Source organism: Coturnix japonica, chromosome 5 (genome assembly GCF_001577835.2).
Source record: "Coturnix japonica isolate 7356 chromosome 5, Coturnix japonica 2.1, whole genome shotgun sequence".
Classification (NCBI taxonomy): Eukaryota; Metazoa; Chordata; class Aves; order Galliformes; family Phasianidae; genus Coturnix; species Coturnix japonica.
This window is the reverse complement of record NC_029520.1, coordinates 30,973,877-30,993,781: the sequence shown is the minus strand read 5'-3', so window position 1 is coordinate 30,993,781 and position 19,905 is coordinate 30,973,877. Positions and strand designations below refer to the sequence as shown.

Below are 19,905 nucleotides of genomic sequence, written 5' to 3'. Positions count from 1 at the left end.
TACATGATATGCTGTCTTTCTAGAATGTGCTGTATTTACATAAATTCATACATGAGAGTTAGTTTTGTTAAGCTTCGGGTATGGAGTATATCATATTTAAAGACTGTGAGAGACAAATTTAATGTAAGGATTGATATTGTATTGATATTGTCTGCTTGAGAATTTTAATTTCATAATAATTACTAATAAATCGGTTTTTGCAAAGTATGTTAACTTAAAAGTCTTAAAACTGTGATACAATTGGAAGTCAATGTATCTTTTATTAGGAGCTATTCCTATAATCAGATGCTCAAGAGGAACTGCAGCTGAAATGGTGGCAGTGGTAAGAAGTGATTTTCTTAAACAGTATTGCTGTTGTAAACTTTATCTTAACGGCTTGTTTGCTTTTTTCATTGCCACATAGTGATACATAGATAGGGATACATTGTCTCCTTTTCCTAGTGAAGGAAATAAAACTGGAAAGACTACCCCAGCCTTCTGTCAGGATTTTAGTTCCCTGGAACTCATATGTAGAAACTGTAATGTTATGAAATCAGCTGATGAGAAACTTAAATCTGAAAGATCATTTGTGCTTTGGAATTCTTGTAGGTTTTCTGAAAGGTGTTAGAATTAGAACCATGAACCTATAAATAAATTATATAAAAAGTTGCTGTCTGACCTGAGGTTTTTCTGTGTCTATGTAGGTATTTACTGAAACACCCCATAGGTGCGAGACATTTTTCTTATGTTAAAGTAGTCTTGATAGTCAAGTAGGAATGAAATTACCAAATTAAACTACAACTAAAAATTGTTACAGCAGTGTCTTCACTAGGGGTCACTGTGTTTCATTTCTTCTGTATTCCTCGTAGCTTTCCTCATCACAGAAGCCTTAATGTTGGGTAAACATTCAGTCTGCATGTGTTCATATCAGGGCTATTTTTACTTTTATGAAATGCTTTACTATGGCAATATCTACTGCTTCTTTTCTGGTTCCCTGTGGTTGTTGGTATTTATTTTTTTATTCACACATTTAGAGAGAGGATGCTAATTACCAAAGAGCAATTTTGCTGGATGAATATCTTCTGTAGAGTCTTGGTTCTGGGTATAAAAAAATGGAGGGAGAAAAAACAGGGAAGAGATTTCCTGGTCCAGACCAAACGTGAAGTTGACCATAAATGTCGTAGCTATAGGAAGTGTTGAAGTGCAGAACCAGCATGATCTTTAAATGTTGGTGAAGTAAATAGGTTAAGAAATCGTTGGTTCATTAAATAATGTTTTGTGTTTTTTTCTCCATGCAGAAATTAGATAAGAAGCTCAGAGAGAATCTAAGAGATGCCAGAAACAGTCTTTTTACAGGTGACAACCTTGGAGCTGGCCAGTTCAGGTAAGGTGTTAGTAATAGCTGTGTATTTTTATTTTTCATGTTTCAGTTTTCTGTAAGATCTCACTAGGGTAAGTCACCACTATATGGTGAAAACCACAAGGATTAGGTTCGAGTTCTGTACTAAAGTAGTTGTACTCCAAAGCAAGGTTGCCCTTCTCTTAGCATAATTGGGTTGAAACTTACATGGCTGCGACAGTGAGACAGAAATTATTTAATGATGCAGGCAGTTTTGTTTGCCCTTTCATCATAGTCACATTGCAGTACCACTATATGCAGCTGTTCTTCTGAACATATGTTAATCAAGCTTTAGGATATTAAAAAGAAAGAAATACCCGTTTTCCCACTTCTGAGCAGTTACCAGTTATAATTATGTCAGCTGGTCTCTGTATCTACCAGAGAAGGATTGCGTAAGCCACTTGGATGATTTGACAGTTTATTTATTTTAATGGGAACTGAATTGTAACCAGTGAACTTCCTTCAGGAGGGTAGCCTGCTTTCCTGTTAGGAAAGCATTATTGCCCTCAGAAAATCAAGACGCAACATAAAGGAAATATGGGAACCTCTAACAGTTAAATGGTGGCTGATCTTGGGTTTGCTTTCCCAAATGACGCCAGCTGTTGAGGTTATACATCTGCATGTAAATACTTACACAGAGCATGGAATTATCAGTTCAAATTATGTAGCTGTCACTGTTTTATATTCTTTAGGGACATGGTTACACCTGTGGTATTTCAGCTCCATTGTTAATTTTTATGTGGCTGTAACCCAAGATATTTTGGAGTCTTGGTGTTTTTTTCCTCACAGAATTGAGTTAGTAATGCAGTTACAACAAGGCATCTCAGAAAGTAATTTTTTCTTTATGGACTTAATGTGCAAGTGAAGAGTTAAAATGAAATAACAGAAGCTGAGAAGGAGATTTTATGTTTGAGCTACGTAATATGATTAAGGTCAAATGTGACCCACTTTGGTTCTTACAACACTGAACACTTGTTTGAAACTCAGTTGTGTATCCACACAAAGAAGTATTTATTAATATTAAAGGGTATTTATTCTGTAGTGTTCTGACTTCTGCTTAGTATTTTTTCATCTGCTACAAAATACGGGCAGTGATCAGCCCCAGAAGCTTTGGGGAAGGCTGGTGGAATTCTTCAGTAGGAAGTTAGACTTTTAACTTAGTATGCAATGTAGAAGGTGGTTTATATCACTCAGGATATTACTGGGATGGTCTGAATGCATTTAAAGAAGTACTAATGAAGTGTCATCTTTTCAGCTTCCAAAGGCCCCTATTAGTCCTTGTTGACAGAAACATAGATTTAGCAACTCCTCTACACCATACTTGGACATACCAAGCTTTAGTGCATGATGTTCTGGTAAGAATAAATCTGATTTTGTTAACAAAAGTATTTTTTCACTCCACTTGTTACTAGACTTAATTGCAGATTCTCTCTTAGCCCCAAATCAATTTCACTACTTTTACTTGAAAGTAGAGGGTAGGTGGGAGGTTGGAGGATTGTTTAAGAAGGTTTCCTTAGCAATAAGATATAAAATTGTCAAAAACTTGGAATCTTATACGTAACTCAGCAGTCGTAGATGATTCCTCAGTAGTTCATAATTGTTTGTTAACTCCAAATTCTGTACATTCCATTTGTTTTTTAAAAATACTTGAATTTCCAAAAACGTCTGTTTTACTTCACAAGATGTTGTGGATGCTCAGTATAGATGTGCCAGGTGGTACCTGACCGTACTGTGAGAAACCTAAAATAGATTTGTTTTTTTAAAAACAAAGATCACCTTAAGCCTTTTCCTTGAGTTTATTTTACAAAACCAGTAGTGGTGATGTACTTGAATGAAACCAAATACTCTTTACTTGAGATTTGTGCATTTCATATATATTTATATTATTAATAATACAAAAAGTAGGAATAATTAGTATCTGGAGGCTTTTTTGGGTTGAACAGTTAAGTCATGCAAATCATTTTGGTATGTAGCTTTGAGGAATAATTTGTTTTTATTATTGAGGCTGACAGAGGAAGCTGTAAAATACACACGTGCAACTATGTAGGTATAGTAATAATAATATTGCATTTCTACTGGTTACTTTTGAGAGCAAGTGAGAGTCAGGAATTGAGAATCAAATTAGAATTTTACAGGTGCAGATGCTATTGCATGGAGTCAGCACTTATTTCTGCTCATTGTCTGCGCGTCTATGAATGAGCAAATGCTCAGTGACTGGCTGGTAAATACCTGCCACCTCCATGTGCCTCCTCATCAGCTGCTAGCTAGAGAAAGTTGTCTGGTGGCCTCAGAAATGCACTGGTGTAGGACTTTGGTCCATCGGGAGGTCAGAGGGATTAAAGATATAGTGAAAACTGAACACTTACAAATATGGAGAGATACTGGAATAATGTGACACTGAATGTTTCTTTGTACTACATAAGTTTCTGCAGCAACTTGTTAAATATTGCATCTCGCTTCTCTTTTTTGATTGAGTTGATAGGATTGTGTATTTCTTTAATAAAATGATAATCAAGTGGCCTGTGATTCCATGTCAAGGGCAGAAGTTTAATTTCAAAACCAGTCAAGTTACTCACATTGAATTCAAGCATGTCAGATTCTTCACTGATGGCACGTAATTTTATTAAATGACCACGGTAGCCACTCAGATGGCCATGAATTGTAATCGTTACTGTGGTGTTAATTATGTACATTTTACTTTCACGTTTGAAGCTTTTGGTTAAAATATCCCAGGAGTTCTGTGGGGTGTTGAACTAAATGCTAACCAAGCCACAAAAAGTGGAGTTCTTTGTCCTTTGAGATGATAATGGTGGTGTTTCTACACATAAACAGATGTGTATGCAGAGATCCACATTTCGGACTAAAATACCCTTCAGGAGTGGTTACAGAAAAGTGGGAGGCACAGATAGAAGGCTTTTTAAAGACAGAATGTGGAGGTCAAATGAGGAGGACTGGAATCGATAAGAATCATTTTGGTAAAACTTGTAAATGCCAAACCTAACATGGAAACTCGGGTCACTGGTGAGTTAAATTGAGCCAAAGCATAGATCTCCATTAAAAATTACAGCTGAGATTTCAGTTAAATGATTATTTTTCTTTTAACTTTGTAGTGAACAAATTTACATTAAAAATATTGTAGTTTTACTGAAACCTTAAGCATGCTGTCTAACATGAGGTTTCTGCCCATTGGCTGCATTGTGTTTCCTTTGGGAAGCGACTTGGTTTTGCTTCTGTTCTGGCATGGATGACTTGAAATGGAATTCTGAAAGTGTGAGCTGCGCCAACTGATAACTAGAAACATTTTTAAAAGGTTTTTATTTGACTGTTACACTTACAGTGGTCTACTGTAATGAAAATCAGTTTTATTTCTGGAAAAAATACATATTTTAAAAAATTCTTGACACTTCCTATGAAGTCAATATTTTAGCTCCTTAATCATTATTTCACAAGAAGAGTTCACCTGTGAAATCACAAATGTACTCCAGAGGGGTTAGTATAAAGTTGGCATGTAGGGTTCTTGCTCATCTCTGTGTTGAAAATTAGGGGTTATGCTGCAGAAAGCACAGAGCTGTCCTTGGCAGAAGGGAAAAAGGAACAAGAGGCAGACAGGGAAACAAGCAGTGATAACATTGTATGTGAACGTAACTCTGTCCAATCTACCTGAAAGGTGTAGATTCTAGATCTGCGCATCAGTAGAAGCTACATGGAAAAATAGTCATTTTGTTGCAAGCTGTTGTTTTGTTACATGGATGCTATTTCACTGGTGTTTAGGAAAAAAAAAAAAAAAAAGTAGAGGAGAATGTGTGAAAAAGGTTCATTTAAATAGCCCACCCCAGTCTGCCTGTGAGTAGATACCGATGTGACCTTCCTCACAACTCTGTTAATTTTGCTGTAATTGTGTGAGAGAAATTCAACCTTAGAATTTTTGTCTAGAACACAAACTTTCCATTAATTTAAGCTTTTGGGCTGAGTATTTAGAACTTAGTTATTGCCAAAGAATTTATTTTCTGTATGGGAAACGGTATTCCTGTAATTTCATGTTAAGAAGGCTTCTTGCTGCCTTTGATAGTTTTTCAGTAGTGCAGGTAATTTTGGAGATCTTGCATTGCAGTCATTATTACCAGCAACCTGTTCGCTGTCATCTTGGGAAGTTTTAATGTAAAGCTTTATTAGTAGTTTTTCCGCTAAGAAAAAATCATGAAGGTAATTATCTGAATAGAAAAGACTGATTAAATGATTTGAAGCTGTCAGATATTTACAGAACTTTACTTTTCTTTTTCTCTTAGGATTTCCATTTGAATAGAGTTAACTTGGAAGAATCAACAGGAACAGAAGGTACTCCAGCAGGTGCCAGACCTAAGAAAAAGAATAAGAAATCCTATGATTTAACTGCATCTGATAAATTTTGGCAGAAGCATAAGGGCAGGTAAGCAGTATTAGGTATGAAGGTGATGTGTGGTTTGCTTGATCAGCTCTTATAGCAGGACTTCCTTGATTTTGTTTGACTGTGAGGACATATGTTTAAGTACTACACATAAGACTCACACACTGGGGTGTGTGCCTAGGAGTTGTGTGGTGAGTTTTATTTTTTTGTAATAGACTTAATTATTTAAATCTAACTTGACCTGTATAAATAGCAGGATTGGAGCACAGACATAACTGTCCTTAGTTAAGAAGAGCAAAAAGAAAATTGATTGTACACAGTCCTTACTCTTACTCAGATAATAAATACCTGCACAGAGTTCTGCCTTCCTGTAAGGTTATTGCTTTTAAAGAAAGAATGTGATTGATACGGCTTGTCCGGTGTGGTGGGCTTTTTTTATGCATTGTATTTTAACGGGAGAATTCTCTACATATAAAATTACTTCCTGTGTTGAATTTTAAGGTAAAAATAAGGTGAATATAAATTTGTAGTGTTCTTTCATATTGTTGTAATGCTGTTTTTAAGTTTCTTTGGAAATATCTTTAGAGACTTCTTTTCAATGGAATGATCGTTGTCCATATCCATTCCATCATTCATTGTATCTGGCTTTTGTTACACAGCAAAAAACTGTTTATCAAAATATGTGTATATAGTTACTGCTTTCAGTAACTTGCTTGGAAAGTTAAGCATAAAACATCATTATTTTCACATGTTTGATAATACTAATGTATTGGTACTTCTGAAGTATGTTTTCAACATCACCTGGGTTATACAATGTTCTTGGCATGAACTGTGGATTTAACTGAGCCTAATGCAGAGTATTGCATTAGTCCTTTTCCAGAGGTAGCTGAATCTGTCCAACAAGAACTGGAATCCTACAGAGCCCAAGAAGATGAAGTCAAAAGACTAAAAAGTATAATGGTATGGCTTATCTCATGCATTTCATTTAAAGACTAATAGGACTTACACAGGTGCTCATACCCCTCTGCCAGCAACCAAAAATGTCAGTGCATGCTGAGTTTTAGGCATAATGTGAACTTAGATGTGGGACTAGGAGTACCATTATTCATTTGAAGTTCAACTTCTTGCGTGTATTGGCATTAAATTTATGTAATGTCCTTAATAGTAAAACACAATCCAGACATTAATATCAGTTTGAGAAAATTGGTTCTAAATGCACTGACTGTATTTCTGTGTATCGTCTTCATACTCGTGATTATTTTCATTTTTCTTTCCAAACCATTGCATAAAAAACAGGGAATAGAAGGGGAGGATGAAGGAGCAATAAGCATGCTGTCTGACAATACAGCTAAGCTTACTTCAGCTGTTAGGTAAGTAATCAATATTGCATTATTTTTTAATTGGTTGGGAATTAGTTTTAATTCTTTCTGTCACTTCGTTCTTAATATCTTTTTAAAGAAATATTTTGACTACTCAGCTCACTAATAAAACATAGATGCTGCATTATTCTGATTCAAGACAGCATATTCTCTGCAAGTGCTTCTGCATTCAGCTTCAATAGCATTTATTTGATAGTTCTTTAAACATAAACATAGAATGACCTGGGTTGAAAAGGACCTCCAAAATCATCTTGCTTCAACCCCCCTGCCTCAGGCCCTTGAAATGTTTCATCAGCAGTGCTGAATAACCACAGTGCATCATAGATTTGATTGCTTTCATGACAAAAACCTCAACTATCTTTGCATTCCTTCCTCAAAAGAAAGTTAAAGAAGTCCACTTCCCAAATTAACTCCTTGCTTTGTACAGCGGAATTGATTACATTTTGTGTAATGTAATTACTGTGACATCTCTTGGCAAAATTATAGTTCCTTCTTAAGAATACTACATGGGAAGTTTACTTCCCTGCTCCTGGATTCTCAACTTTTTGAATGACACTAAAAATCTGAGATTTGGACTTGTTCCCAATTGTGAATCTGTTTTTCATTTCATCATTTCGTATATTATTTCACGAATCTTTGACATTATTTGTTATTGTATGTTAATCTGTACCAAAAATGAACCAAATGCTGATGATGTAAGCCATTATTTTAGTAGATGACTTGTTTAGGTAAGAAGGGCAAATATCTGTTGTTGATCATGAGTTTTTGGTAGGAATACTAAATTACCTGTGTTATTTGGTTTTTTTACTTACTAAGATAAGAGTGTGTGGATTACATTGTTTTATTTGAGAATCATTAGATCTATATTTTGAAATGTTTCAGTTACAACTGTACTGTATTCCAGAATGTTTCTGTAGCATGTATGTACAATTCAACTATTGCTGCAACTCAGCAGGTTAGTTTGTATTTAATCTTTTCAGCTCTCTTCCAGAACTTCTAGAAAAGAAGAGGCTCATTGATCTTCATACAAATGTTGCAACGGCTGTTTTGGAGCATATAAAGGTAAGATGGCTCTCTGAGTTCAGTGTTCTATGAGTTAGTGTTCCTTACCTGGAGAAAAATGCTTGAGCAAATGAAGTGGGATTAAAATAAAGCCTTTTCAATGGTGTTATCCTTTTCATAAATCACAATATAACATTACCTGGTGTTGAAGGGTGAGGAGGAATGAATTTTGCATATCAGTGCTTGAGAAGAGAGGTAAACACCCATTTCGTTGTTTTGGAATTTACTACTACACTCTTGTTTTGTTCTTTGTTATGATGGCCATAATCTTTATTATTACTGATGTTATTTTCATTATGTGCTTTATGCACTTGTCAGAAGAGTACTGTTTACTGTTCACCAATGGAAGTGATATCCAGAGATGTGGCAGTAATGATGCAAGTTACCAAACAGGTCTTTCTAGCAGGGTCTGCTTTAAATGTCTCCTCTGTGTTATTTACACTCTTAGGAAAGATGCTTCTTCACTTTTCTGTTTGTCTGCTGCTCTTTTATCAGGAAACTTGCAGATAGTTTTGGTATCAAGTAGACACCTCAGGTATTACCCGGGGAATTTTGAAGATACATCTGCGTCTACAGTAGACCAAGAGAAATTATAGATAAGGCTTTTAGAAACATTGCATTTCTGTTCTAGAAAGTGATTCAAGCACCAAGTGTCCTTGAAAAGTAGTTTAGAAAATTATACCCCATGCTATTTAGAAGAGATAGACTTCAAAACATATTGCATTCTGCTTCTGCATTTCAAGTGTGTAGGGTGCATCCTCAGTTCTTACTGGTGCTGAACTTTTTCTAAACCAAGCTCTATAAACAAATGAAGAGTTCATTTTTAATTATAAGATTACAGAACAAATACAGAGTAGTTTTAAGTTGGAAGGCACCTGCAAAAATTGAATCCACTATCAGACTACATTAGGACTGATCCAAACTTAAAGCGTACCATTAAAATGCCTCTTTAACACAGAGAATTAGAGGGCATCAGCCATCTTTTCAGGAGGCCTGTTCCAGAGTCTGACTTATCCGCTCAGTAAGTTCTTCCTAGTGTCTCATCTGAACTTCCCTCTACGTGGTTTTGAGCCATGCCCAGGCATCCTGGAGAAAATCCTGCTTGGATAAAAGGAGGCTGATCTTAACAAACCCTGTGGTTTGACAGGAAGCATAGGCCTGCACCAGTACATATGTTGTATAGGATTTTTAGGACAGAAGCCAGATTTCAGAGCAGTGTGTGGAATAGAATAAAGAAATAGTTGTGGGAGGCTGTGAGGCAAATTAGCTTGTAATTTCTTCAGTGCATTGATGATGCATGTCTCTATCACTGCTTCTTTGTTTTAGAAAGGATCACTTTTTCTCCAAATGCTTAGGAACTAAATAAACTTGGGCTAATGCAGAAACAAGTTTTAATATTTCTTCCATTGGAATTTACTTACACAAACGCCTTCTGACTAAATGAATGTGAAATTCCACCTGGTTGCATTGTGCTGGTTTTTTTGTCCCCTTTTCACTCCCCAGTGTTAGAAAAAATATCTAGTGCATTGCGGGTGGGTTTAAAGTGCAGGGTAACATTTTACTGCATGCATTTCTCAGAAATGCTTTCACCACAGAAAAACATAATCTCAGGCAGCAGTTCTTAAAGAAAGTCTCATGATGCTTTGAGGCTGTGGTGTACTGTGTTTTATGTGAAATTAAATGAGAAACCAGATTAGGATACATATTTGGGTGCATGTACAGGTCATGAGGATCTAGTGAGACACTGCACTTTTTCTCAGGTCACTTTCACTTTTTCAGTGATCTGGAAGCATATTCAGACTCTAAAATGGATTCTTTGCATTGTCCATTACAGTTTTTACTACAGTAAACGAGTGCTTTTATTCTTTCAGGTGTGAGAATAATAGCAAAAAATGCTATGAGACCAGCTGTAGTTAGCCTTAGTGAGTTCAATTTCTCTTACCGTCATATTTTAGTGCTCAGTTTACATCTTCTTTCCATGTGGTCTTGGATCATTTTCTAAGACACAGCCAGAGGAAACCAGAAATGAATCACATACTCAAGGGTCCTGGCAGATTTCTGGCATATCTAAATGTTTAGTGAAATGATGGAAAGAATGCATCACTTTTTTCACCAACTGAACCATCAACTGTTTACTGTCAGCACTTAGAACAAATGCATTATTGTTGGGCATTGATTCTTCTCTGAAAAAGCTGGCAACTGAAGGATTGTTCCCAACAGCTGGTAGGGTGGATTTAAGACTAGAACTGCAGATAATCTTTCTCTAGCTACTGTAGTTTCAAGTAATGCTTATCTTTGCACATCTGCCTCACACAAATGCTCACATTACTGGAGTATGTTAAATTATGGCACATACCCTTACGCTTTTCTAAAATGATTCATTAGCGAGAGGACTAGGTTAGATAACATCTTGCTAGAATTTTACACATACGACTTTAAGTATTGAATTTTCATGTGAATTATTGTAAGTCGTAGATTACCAACCCTTGTTTGCTTTGGGTTTTGTTGAATTCCCATGTAATTTTCTTACCACATTTCTCCTTTTTTTTTTTTTTTTTTCCTTTTTTATCTCCAATGCTGTGAGGGATTCCATTATCTGCATGGCCTTCCACATTAACCATTTCATGTTTTGTAATGGCATCTCACTATTTTAATGGTTCCCTTCTAAAACAGGTCACATTTGTCTTACCACATGAACAAAAAACATGTACATAGTTACATGTATCTGTCAGAGTGGTCCAGGTCACTTTTCTCTAATTCAGCACAGACAATTATGTTACTGCCCAGCAAATAAGTGCTTTTAGGTCAGTTGTAGTGCCCTTTCCATTGTTACTTTGTTGTTGTTGTTGTAAGCTCAGTAAGAGGGAAATGGTGGTATAGCTGCTGCTCCCAGCCTTCTAGAGTGCCTCTGCCACTTGAAAGGAGCAGACTAAGCCTAAGCCAATTTGTTGCATGAGATATCCAACCCTTACACAGTTTTAATGATACTGCCACAATTTGGCTTATTATGGCAGGTAGATTGATATCATTAATTCATGACGGTTACAAGAGTTGCAGTGATTAGTTCACTGCCTGTTCAATTTGCTGAATCTTAACATAGATCATGTACCTTTCAGAATTCATATTTCACTCACCAAGTGTGGTCAGTAAGCATCTCAGCCTTGAGGAGTACCCCTGAGAGGCTTTCCAGACCCAAGGTGTTCACTACCACACAGCACGCTGCTTCTGTAAGGAGAGCTGAAATCAGGCTTTCCCCAGCTGTTGTGTGCTTACTAAAGTAACATGATTTCTCATAGAATTCGGAAGACCTCCCATGTGTTTCATTATTTCCCTCTGAGCTTTATACTGATGTCTGATGCCTCATAAGTGACCTTCTAAGAGATTTCAGTTAATCCTGCTTTTCCTTTTCTCTGCCTTAAAAATGAAGGAATTTTATGCTTGTTTTGGAGTCCAGTGCTCAGGTGGAGATTTCAGTGCATTTCGGAAGCTTATTCTGTAATAAATTTTGGCTTCATAACATATTGTTTTTATGATGCTAAGTTGAAATCTTTCACAAATGTTGAAGAAAAAAAAAAAAAGCTGAAATATGGAGCTTTAATTACAGTGAAGATCCTGTCCCTGAACTAGAAATGAAAAAGGCCATTACACAGAATCACGGAATTATCAAGGTTGGAAAAGACCTAGAAGATCATCTAGTCCAACCATTACCAATACTTCCCAGCTAAATCATATTCATCAACACAACATCCAAACATTTCTTGAACACTCTCATGGTCGGTGACTCCACCACCTCCCTGGGCAGTGCATTCCAATGCCTGACTACCCTTTCCAAGAAGTAATACTTCCTAATGTTCAGCCTGAGTCTCCCCTGGCGCAGCTTAAAACCATTCCCTCTAGTTCTATCATCGATTACATGAGAGAAAAGGCCAACCCCCAGCTCACTACAGCCTCCCTTCAGGAAGTTATAGAGAGCTATAAGGTCTCCCCTGAGCCTCCTCTTCTCCAGGCTGAACAATCCCAGCTCTCTCACAATTCAAACTGAATGGTGTTAGTGTGCAATAAGATGTCGCATTAGGAAATGAAGAGCGGGAGGCAGGAAGGAATGTAAATGTAAATGCATCTTTATTTTTCTTCACCTTGCTATCCAGCTTGGCAGCCATAAGGACCTCTTTCTTGCTGTCTTGTCTTGTTGAATCTACAGGATTGTTTAGCTCCCATTCCCCAGCTTTTACTCTTGGCATGTCTGAGAGTTTGTCATTGAGTGAGAAAAATGGCACTTTCCTCTAAACCGGGACATCTGCTTCTTATCAGCACTTTTTGGAATAGTTGGCTCTTTGGGAAGTAACTGTCTCATTGATGTGACATATCTGGGAAATCTGTCAAAAGGTAACTAGTAGTGTTTGCGCCTGTTCAGTAATCCTGTGAAATTTTACTTGGTGTCCATCTAATTCCTCACGTACCTGTATAAGAAAACTACTGCCCTAATTAGCACTTCCTCTTGTAACATTGGTTTGTCACCTGCTGATGAGGAAGCTGCATGGACTCACTGTAGTGAACCTTATCAGTAGGTGTGTGTGCTGCTAATGTGGGCAAACATAAAGGAGCTGAGCTTTAGGATTTTCAGTCTGTTTTCTTTTCATGAAGAGTGCAAAGTTCCTGCTTCAAAAACCACTGTCCCAAATTTTGGAGAGTAAGTATGGAATTGCCGGTAGTATTTCTGTTCATGCTCTAAGTACTGTGGCTATATGCAGCCAGTGAGTTTTCTTTGCTGCAGTTACTGTTTTGCCTCACTCAGACAGTCAGAAAGTAGCACAGAGTTGCAAAGAATTTTAAGTAGTTTGCAATGAAAATGAGTTAAGAACTGTAAATCCACTTGTACAATTTGAAAGTATCTCATGTTTAAGTTATTTTATTTAGAGATCGATCTGTAGACAAATGTTTTGAATTAACATATTTGTTTTACACTGTAGAGTTTTACATGCCATCTGAATAAATTTGTCTTAAACGAAACACCAGCTAAGATAATAGAGGCACTGCCAAATTCAACAATAATGTATTTATCTTAATGAGATGAAGTTTCCAGATTTCGTGACAGTCCTTTGTTAGCTGGATGCCTTTTGTCTGAGAAAAGTATTTTAAACCTAAAGACTTTGATTTTAACTCCTTGTAAGGAACTCGAATTTACTTAAAATGCAAAAGGAAGTGAATATAATGCAAAGGCTGGGAAAAAAAAATGTAGTGGTTTCTCTGCAGTTGTTTTCTGTCTCTAGAGACAGTTAAAGAAACTATAGTGCAAATTATAGTTGTCCAGTATTGTGGAGATGGGTCACAGAACATGTCTGACGTGCCAGGTACCAAATTGCATCTGAATGAAAAACCTGGAAAAAGGCGGTCAGTTCCTCTCTGTTGTTGTTTGTACACCAGTGTAACACAGCCATAGATCATCAGTTTACCTTCCAGCTGAGTACGGTACGGTTAATGCAGGGCCTTAAAGTGGTGTAACTGTGCATCTGAGTGCCCTCCCAACATGAGCACAAGGCAAATAAAGCTTTGAGAAAAGCTCTGCATCTTTTTTTCTCCTCACTCCATACAACTTGCATGTAATGAGGGTCATGGAGATAAATAAAATAAGATATCCTTCTAGCTCTGGATGCAGGAAGCATCAATTCTGATCCCCACTTAATGGGAACTGCTACAGAGATGGAGCTTATAAAAATATCCTTGAGTACGAGCTTGTACAAAGGGTGACTGAAGTTGAGGTGCTGTTCTGCAGGAAACTGCTCTTCTCAAGGTGTTGAGTAGATAATAAATGAGAAATAGGAGCGTTATGTGTAGGTACTGTAAAGCAAGCGGCTTCCTGCATGAATGCCAGCAACTTTCAATAGTAAAATATTCTTGTGACTTCTTATTTTGTACTCTCATCCCTAACTCATTCACATGTGAAATATCCTAATTTTCTTTTTTTTATTTTTTTTTAAATCTGCTTTTTTGTGTTCTTAGAAATCATTGTAGTAGGATTCCAAAGCAAGTAAGACTTGCCATTTTTTCTGTTGCTGTCATTAGAACAAGCACTGCCCTGGGTCAGAAGGTGCCATAGCAATTTTTCATGCCTTAGTAACAGCTGGGCAAAATGTTCAGAATCTGTTAACTTGAGAAAAACTGTGATGACTCGTGCCTCACTCTGCTAACATCAATTCAGTCTCCCAGTGACCTCAATGTGGAGCTGAAATGCTTCCAAGGCAGTGAGATGGAGATCCACTCTACCAGCCTCCTTCTGGAGTCGTTGCATACCTGAATGTGTGCAACAGGATTTAGTCAGTGGCCAGAAGTTAAGGGTTTGTAAGCTGAGCCGTTGTAAGATTTGTTGTAATGCTGCATTTTAATATTAAACTCAAAAACTGCGATGGAACGCTAGGTTTCTAAATCAGTGCTTGAGTGCATTCTTCTGTGTTTGGATTGAAACTGATCAGATGTGCAAAGCTTGGCTGTCCATGCAGATGCACTGTAGTGCAGTCACCAGTTGCGTGGCCATGTGATGTCTTCCATAGAGCTTTTGCCTTAGTTTCATGCAGTGTCCTCTCTAAAAAAGGATTTTCACAATTTGGTCTGCATGTGGTAGCTCTAGAAATCTGTCACAATAAGACACAGTATAATGAGAGACTTATTTTCCAGTGTTTTCAGGTGACCTGATTATTCCATCTTTATTGAAATAGCTCATTGATGCTAATGGCCCTTTAGATTTGAAAGGAAAGCTCCCAGTCTTCTCTGGGATGATGCTTTAGTGGATTTAGGAATTTCCTGTTTGTCTGCATTGAATAATTGTCTCATTGACTGGGAGACTTCATGCTCAGCATAAATTTGACGCTATGTGTGATGGCGTGAAGTTTGTAGCTGCAGCAAAAGTGGAGTTGAAAACAAAGCTCCTTTTCCAGTTTAATATTTGTACATCAGACCTCCCTTGCTTAACTTGCATTTTCACTTCTACTTTGAGTAGTGGCCATTTGCTGAGGTTGATAATGGTACGCTTTAGCTTTTTTTTTCCTGGCAGTTTATTTAAAAACTTATTTTTTTTTTAAACAGTCGTGATAACTAAAACCTTGTGAAGAGCAACGAATTATTTGCCACAGTGTGAAGGATTAGAGTTACTAAATTCTAACGCTTATTCTTACACAGACTAGAAAGCTGGATGTGTATTTTGAATACGAGGAAAAAATAATGAGCAAATCTACTCTGGATAAATCTCTCCTGGACATGATTTCTGACCCAGATGGTGAGTACTTTAAATTTGGACTTGGTGTCAACATGCTTCAGAGATGCAATAAACACGTGCTATAACCTTATGGATGGTAAAGAGCATATGTGTGTTACAAGCTGTGCGACTTTGTAAAGGAAACAGCTTGTCATTAATTCCAGTAGTGCTCTAGAGTGTTTATTAATAGGCTGAGTAATATATTTTAAAAAACTGATGATTTTTTGCATCTCCCACAAAAATCTGTTTCTATGTTGCTGAAGGTCATAAGATTTTAACTTTCATGCTTCTCAAGTATTTATTCATACAGCATGGAATTGTGTGTTCTGAACAGCACTGGTTCTTTAGAATCCCACACATCATAAAGCCAGAACGAAACAGGGATTTGTTTAGTTAAAGGGGCAGTAGTATAGGCAGGTACCTTTTAGCCTGTGGGGGAAGATGGGTGGGAGGTGGTGGAGAAAAGGGAATCAATCTGTAAACTGGCCAGCTGGCTGACAGGCACATGGAGGTTTGATGTGCCTTCACACAGCTGTGGCAGATCTGTTATCAGAACCCAGCAACAGCTTCCTAAATGATTGATATCTGTTTACTATGTACTAAAGCTTTACACACTGGCTGTTGCTTGGGTTCTCTATCAGCAGGAGTTACCAGGAGCTTGTCTGTAAAAGGCCGAGACCAGAATGTGTTCTCAGCTTTTCGCAGTGCCTGTAGCATAAAGGCAGTGGCCTCACATAACTCTTACTGGAGCTTTTTAACAATGAATATCCTGGGGGTGCACAAGAAAAAGATGAGAGCTCCAATCTAGACTTTTCTTTATAAGCTAGATATTCAGTTGTTTGTAGTAACTAATTAACATTTCATATACTTTGCCTAGACAAAAGACACTGATGAACCAAAAGAATTAAACTTTTAAGTACCATGTTCTGTCAGTGTATGCTGTCTTGCAAAACTGGATAGCTTCCAGCTGTGTGATTTGCTGCTAGATACCAACAAGGAGCACTTAGTTTTGATGCAGTCTTCCAGCATGCTCAGTGGTGAATGTGTTTGTATGATCTGTGGGACATCTGCCTTATGGACAGTGTTACCTGCAGAGCTCTTCACAGCAGCAGACTTGAGCACTTAACTGCTTTGTCCCCCCATTTTTGCTGTTTTTTAGTAGCTTCCCGCTCATGGCAATTAGCTGTCTCCCACTTCAGCAAATATAATGATATCCTGGAGAGGTGCTGAAACTACAGCTACTGATTTTGCTTTTCTCCGTTAGTGAAGCAGTAGCCCTGAGGGCTTTCCACTGAAAATACAGTTGTTCTGCAGGAAACTTAACTTGACAAACCTCAAATAGAACATTTATCATCCCTGTCCTCCTCCCAGGCTGTCACAGACCATGGTTTAGGGGGAAAAAAAAAGGGAAACATTTTATAAGCAGCCTGGCTGGGTCTTGCAGCTGTTTATCACAGCTGTGTTTTATACCAGCACTACACTTCAAGTATTTTTGCCAGGAAAAACAAGTATTTTCCTAAGATTTTAGATAAGTGTACGTGATATAACCTAAGCATTTATTTTCAATGTATTTATTTTTTTTGGTAGGAGAAAATATCACCTGCTCATGTCTAAGCAAGACACTTTTGTGAGCACAAACCTCCCAGGAGTTTTGTAGGCATGGTAAATATGCTCAGTGAGGGAAATGCTGTCGTGTTCCAGCAGGTATTGCCACAAGTTATAAACTGGCAAGTTGGAAACCAAGTGTCTGAGTCAGTTACAGAGACCTGGTTCTCTTACATTATCTTCTTTAGGATGTGCGGAGTGCATTCTTTACCCAAGTTGCCTCTGAAGGGATGTCTACCATGAAAGCTGTTTGTTGGTTCCTATGATACAAAGGTTTTTTTCGATTTTTATCTTCTGGCTTACTGGTATTTGTTGAAGGTTATTAAAACTTTGTTTTGGAAACAATTGAATCAAGTCATGAATGTTCATTATGACAGTACTTACTAAGAGAGAGGCTTCTGCCAGACTAAATATGTGCTTGTTTACAAACAAAAGCTGCATGTTGGATGAGGTGATCCCTTGTTGTCGTGGCCTGTATTCCATTGCTGGGGGAAAAAAAGCATTTTTTTTTCTTCCCCAAGAGTATGGAACATTTCTTTAAAATACTGAGCTGCATCTAAAGACAAGAAGCTGTTCTGATGAAGTGCTGGATTACAGATTTGAAATATTTGTATCGAGAAGTGTTCTCTGTTATTTGTGGTTCTCTTCAAGAGGAAAAAATAGATGTTGTTTGAAGTCTGATGTAGTTGGTTATAGTCTAAGGAACACAAGGATGGTCAGATCATCTGTTTGATCTGGCAGAGGTGAATTTTGATTCCCACTGAATCAAAATGAATGATGCTTCCCAAGTATTTGTTGTAATCTCTTTCTCCAAGGAGGTGGTGTGCTAATAGTTCCAGAGATGGAATCCTTCCCAAAGACAAGTTTGAAGTTCAGTGTTTTTTTCCTGACCAAAGGTTCATACAGAAGTGCTTTTCCAGCCCTCAGCTGTTCCCCTACAGCCAACTCTAGAGCTGCATAGACAAATTCTAGAGCTGAAAAAACATGATTGCCACGGCTTACACTTTCATGCTTTTCTCAGTCTCTTTCATGGTTCTACTGCCTGCAGTTCCCTCTTAAAGTTAGATGTAATGCCAGTAGGTAACTTACTTTGTATGTTACCTGTACCTGCAGAGCAGTGTTTGCTGTGAACAGATCTGGCAGGTGTAATAATTTTTAAATAAATTGCTGAATGTCTTTTACTGCTGTGTATGCTGAACAAAGCTATGAGGAGAGATAATACATGTATAATTCAGACCCTTATTGATAGTAATGGTTACTGTATGCATACATCGAAGGGCAATTAATGCTGCATAGTTACAGTTTTTATTGTGTGTTTCACTGCAGCAGGAACTCCAGAAGACAAAATGCGACTATTTCTTATCTATTACATCAGCTCATCTCAGGCACCATCAGAGGTACGTGCTTTGCAGCTCATGACACTGCATTTTTGTATTTGATCAACCTTAAGTAGGCATTTCTGGTTCTCTATGAACAGAAGTATGATATGCACAGGTAATACAGAAACTTATCTAGTATTGCCAAGGAATCTGTACATCAAGCATTAGCTACTACTGCGAAGGATAAGCATGGCTAGTAAGAAGAGGATCGTCTTCTGGAACATTCAGTTCAGAGTTACTGTGAAACTCATTTGGTGTGCTTTCCACTATAAGTAGATTTTAAAAGTTAACATGACACTTTTCACTCTATCCTTGTATGTTCAAAGATAATATGGTTAGTTGACTAGTGGATGCATGATATAGAAATGCTGTGATAGAACAATTCAGGAAACAATTTATTAATAGTTCTTTAGAGCTTATGATTAATTTTGAGGAAGTTCTCTATGTTACTGTGGAAGCACTGTAATATAAAATTAATATAGATAGCATGGAAACATTTCACAATGAAATATTTTGACTCAGACTAGTAGAAAAAATGATCTTGAGTTAGGCACAGATGTTCTTCATTTTCACTGGCTGCTGTTGTGATGCTTTGCATAAACCACAGCACAGTCAGGTTTCTGAAGGATGCAGATACTGCAAACCATTTCCTTAAAATGCATTTGTCACGAATAGCTTTCATTAAACTTAACTGTATTTGTGGAATTAAATCCTGTGCACTTACATCTGTATTGTATTTCTATACTTGGTAGAGGATGGGATTAATAAATGCTTTCTATTTAAATATTAAATAAGTTATAGTATGAATGAAGTGAGTGTAATCTTGTATTCCATGTGGAGAGAGTTAAGAGTAGTTTAAACCTGCTGCAGTTCTCAACTTTATGATTTCAGATTGATTTGGACCAGTATAAAAAAGCATTGATGGATGCGGGTTGTAATCTTGCTCCTCTGAACTACATAAAACAGTGGAAGTGAGTAATTTCCTTTTTTTTCCTATGTGAGACTGTAATTGGGTAACTGTACAGAATTCAGTGTGGGTATCACACAGTGTGAATTATCCGTAAACATTTATTCTGGCAAAATCTTTGCTGTCATTGTTACGGTAAGGCCTGCAAAATCTTACTTTACAATGGAACTCTAATAGTGCCAGAACACTACTCAGTGCGATGCATATCGGTGTCCTTAATCATCCAAGACAGAAAAATGTATTGAATTTGGTGAAAAGTTGGGTTTGCTCAGCCTCCAGATTCTGTGGTTCATGCCAAAGGGCTGCGCTGCCTATCAGTTACTGTACATCTTATAGAAATAAATTCCTATTAAATACAAAATCTAATTCCTTTCAGCTCCGTAACCATTGTAGATGTAGACAAGAGGGATGCATATGAGAAATAGTTTCTTCCAGAAACAGTTTGAGAAGCATAAGTATTTTCACATTCAAATGACTGGAGTGGAATGCTGTACAGCAGGAT

General features: G+C 37.3%; 1 protein-coding gene across 1 annotated transcript in view; it reads left to right on the top strand.

Moving 5' to 3' along the window:
* SCFD1 (sec1 family domain containing 1) overlaps nt 1-19,905 on the top strand; it is a 42,001-nt gene that overhangs the window by 9,679 nt on the left and 12,417 nt on the right. The window contains exons 8-17 of the mRNA XM_015864968.2: nt 267-322; nt 1,278-1,363; nt 2,634-2,733; nt 5,665-5,804; nt 6,632-6,722; nt 7,059-7,132; nt 8,122-8,203; nt 15,377-15,473; nt 18,384-18,454; nt 19,328-19,407. Of these exons, the coding sequence (XP_015720454.1) occupies nt 267-322; nt 1,278-1,363; nt 2,634-2,733; nt 5,665-5,804; nt 6,632-6,722; nt 7,059-7,132; nt 8,122-8,203; nt 15,377-15,473; nt 18,384-18,454; nt 19,328-19,407 (877 nt within the window). The remainder of the gene's footprint in view (nt 1-266; nt 323-1,277; nt 1,364-2,633; nt 2,734-5,664; nt 5,805-6,631; nt 6,723-7,058; nt 7,133-8,121; nt 8,204-15,376; nt 15,474-18,383; nt 18,455-19,327; nt 19,408-19,905) is intronic.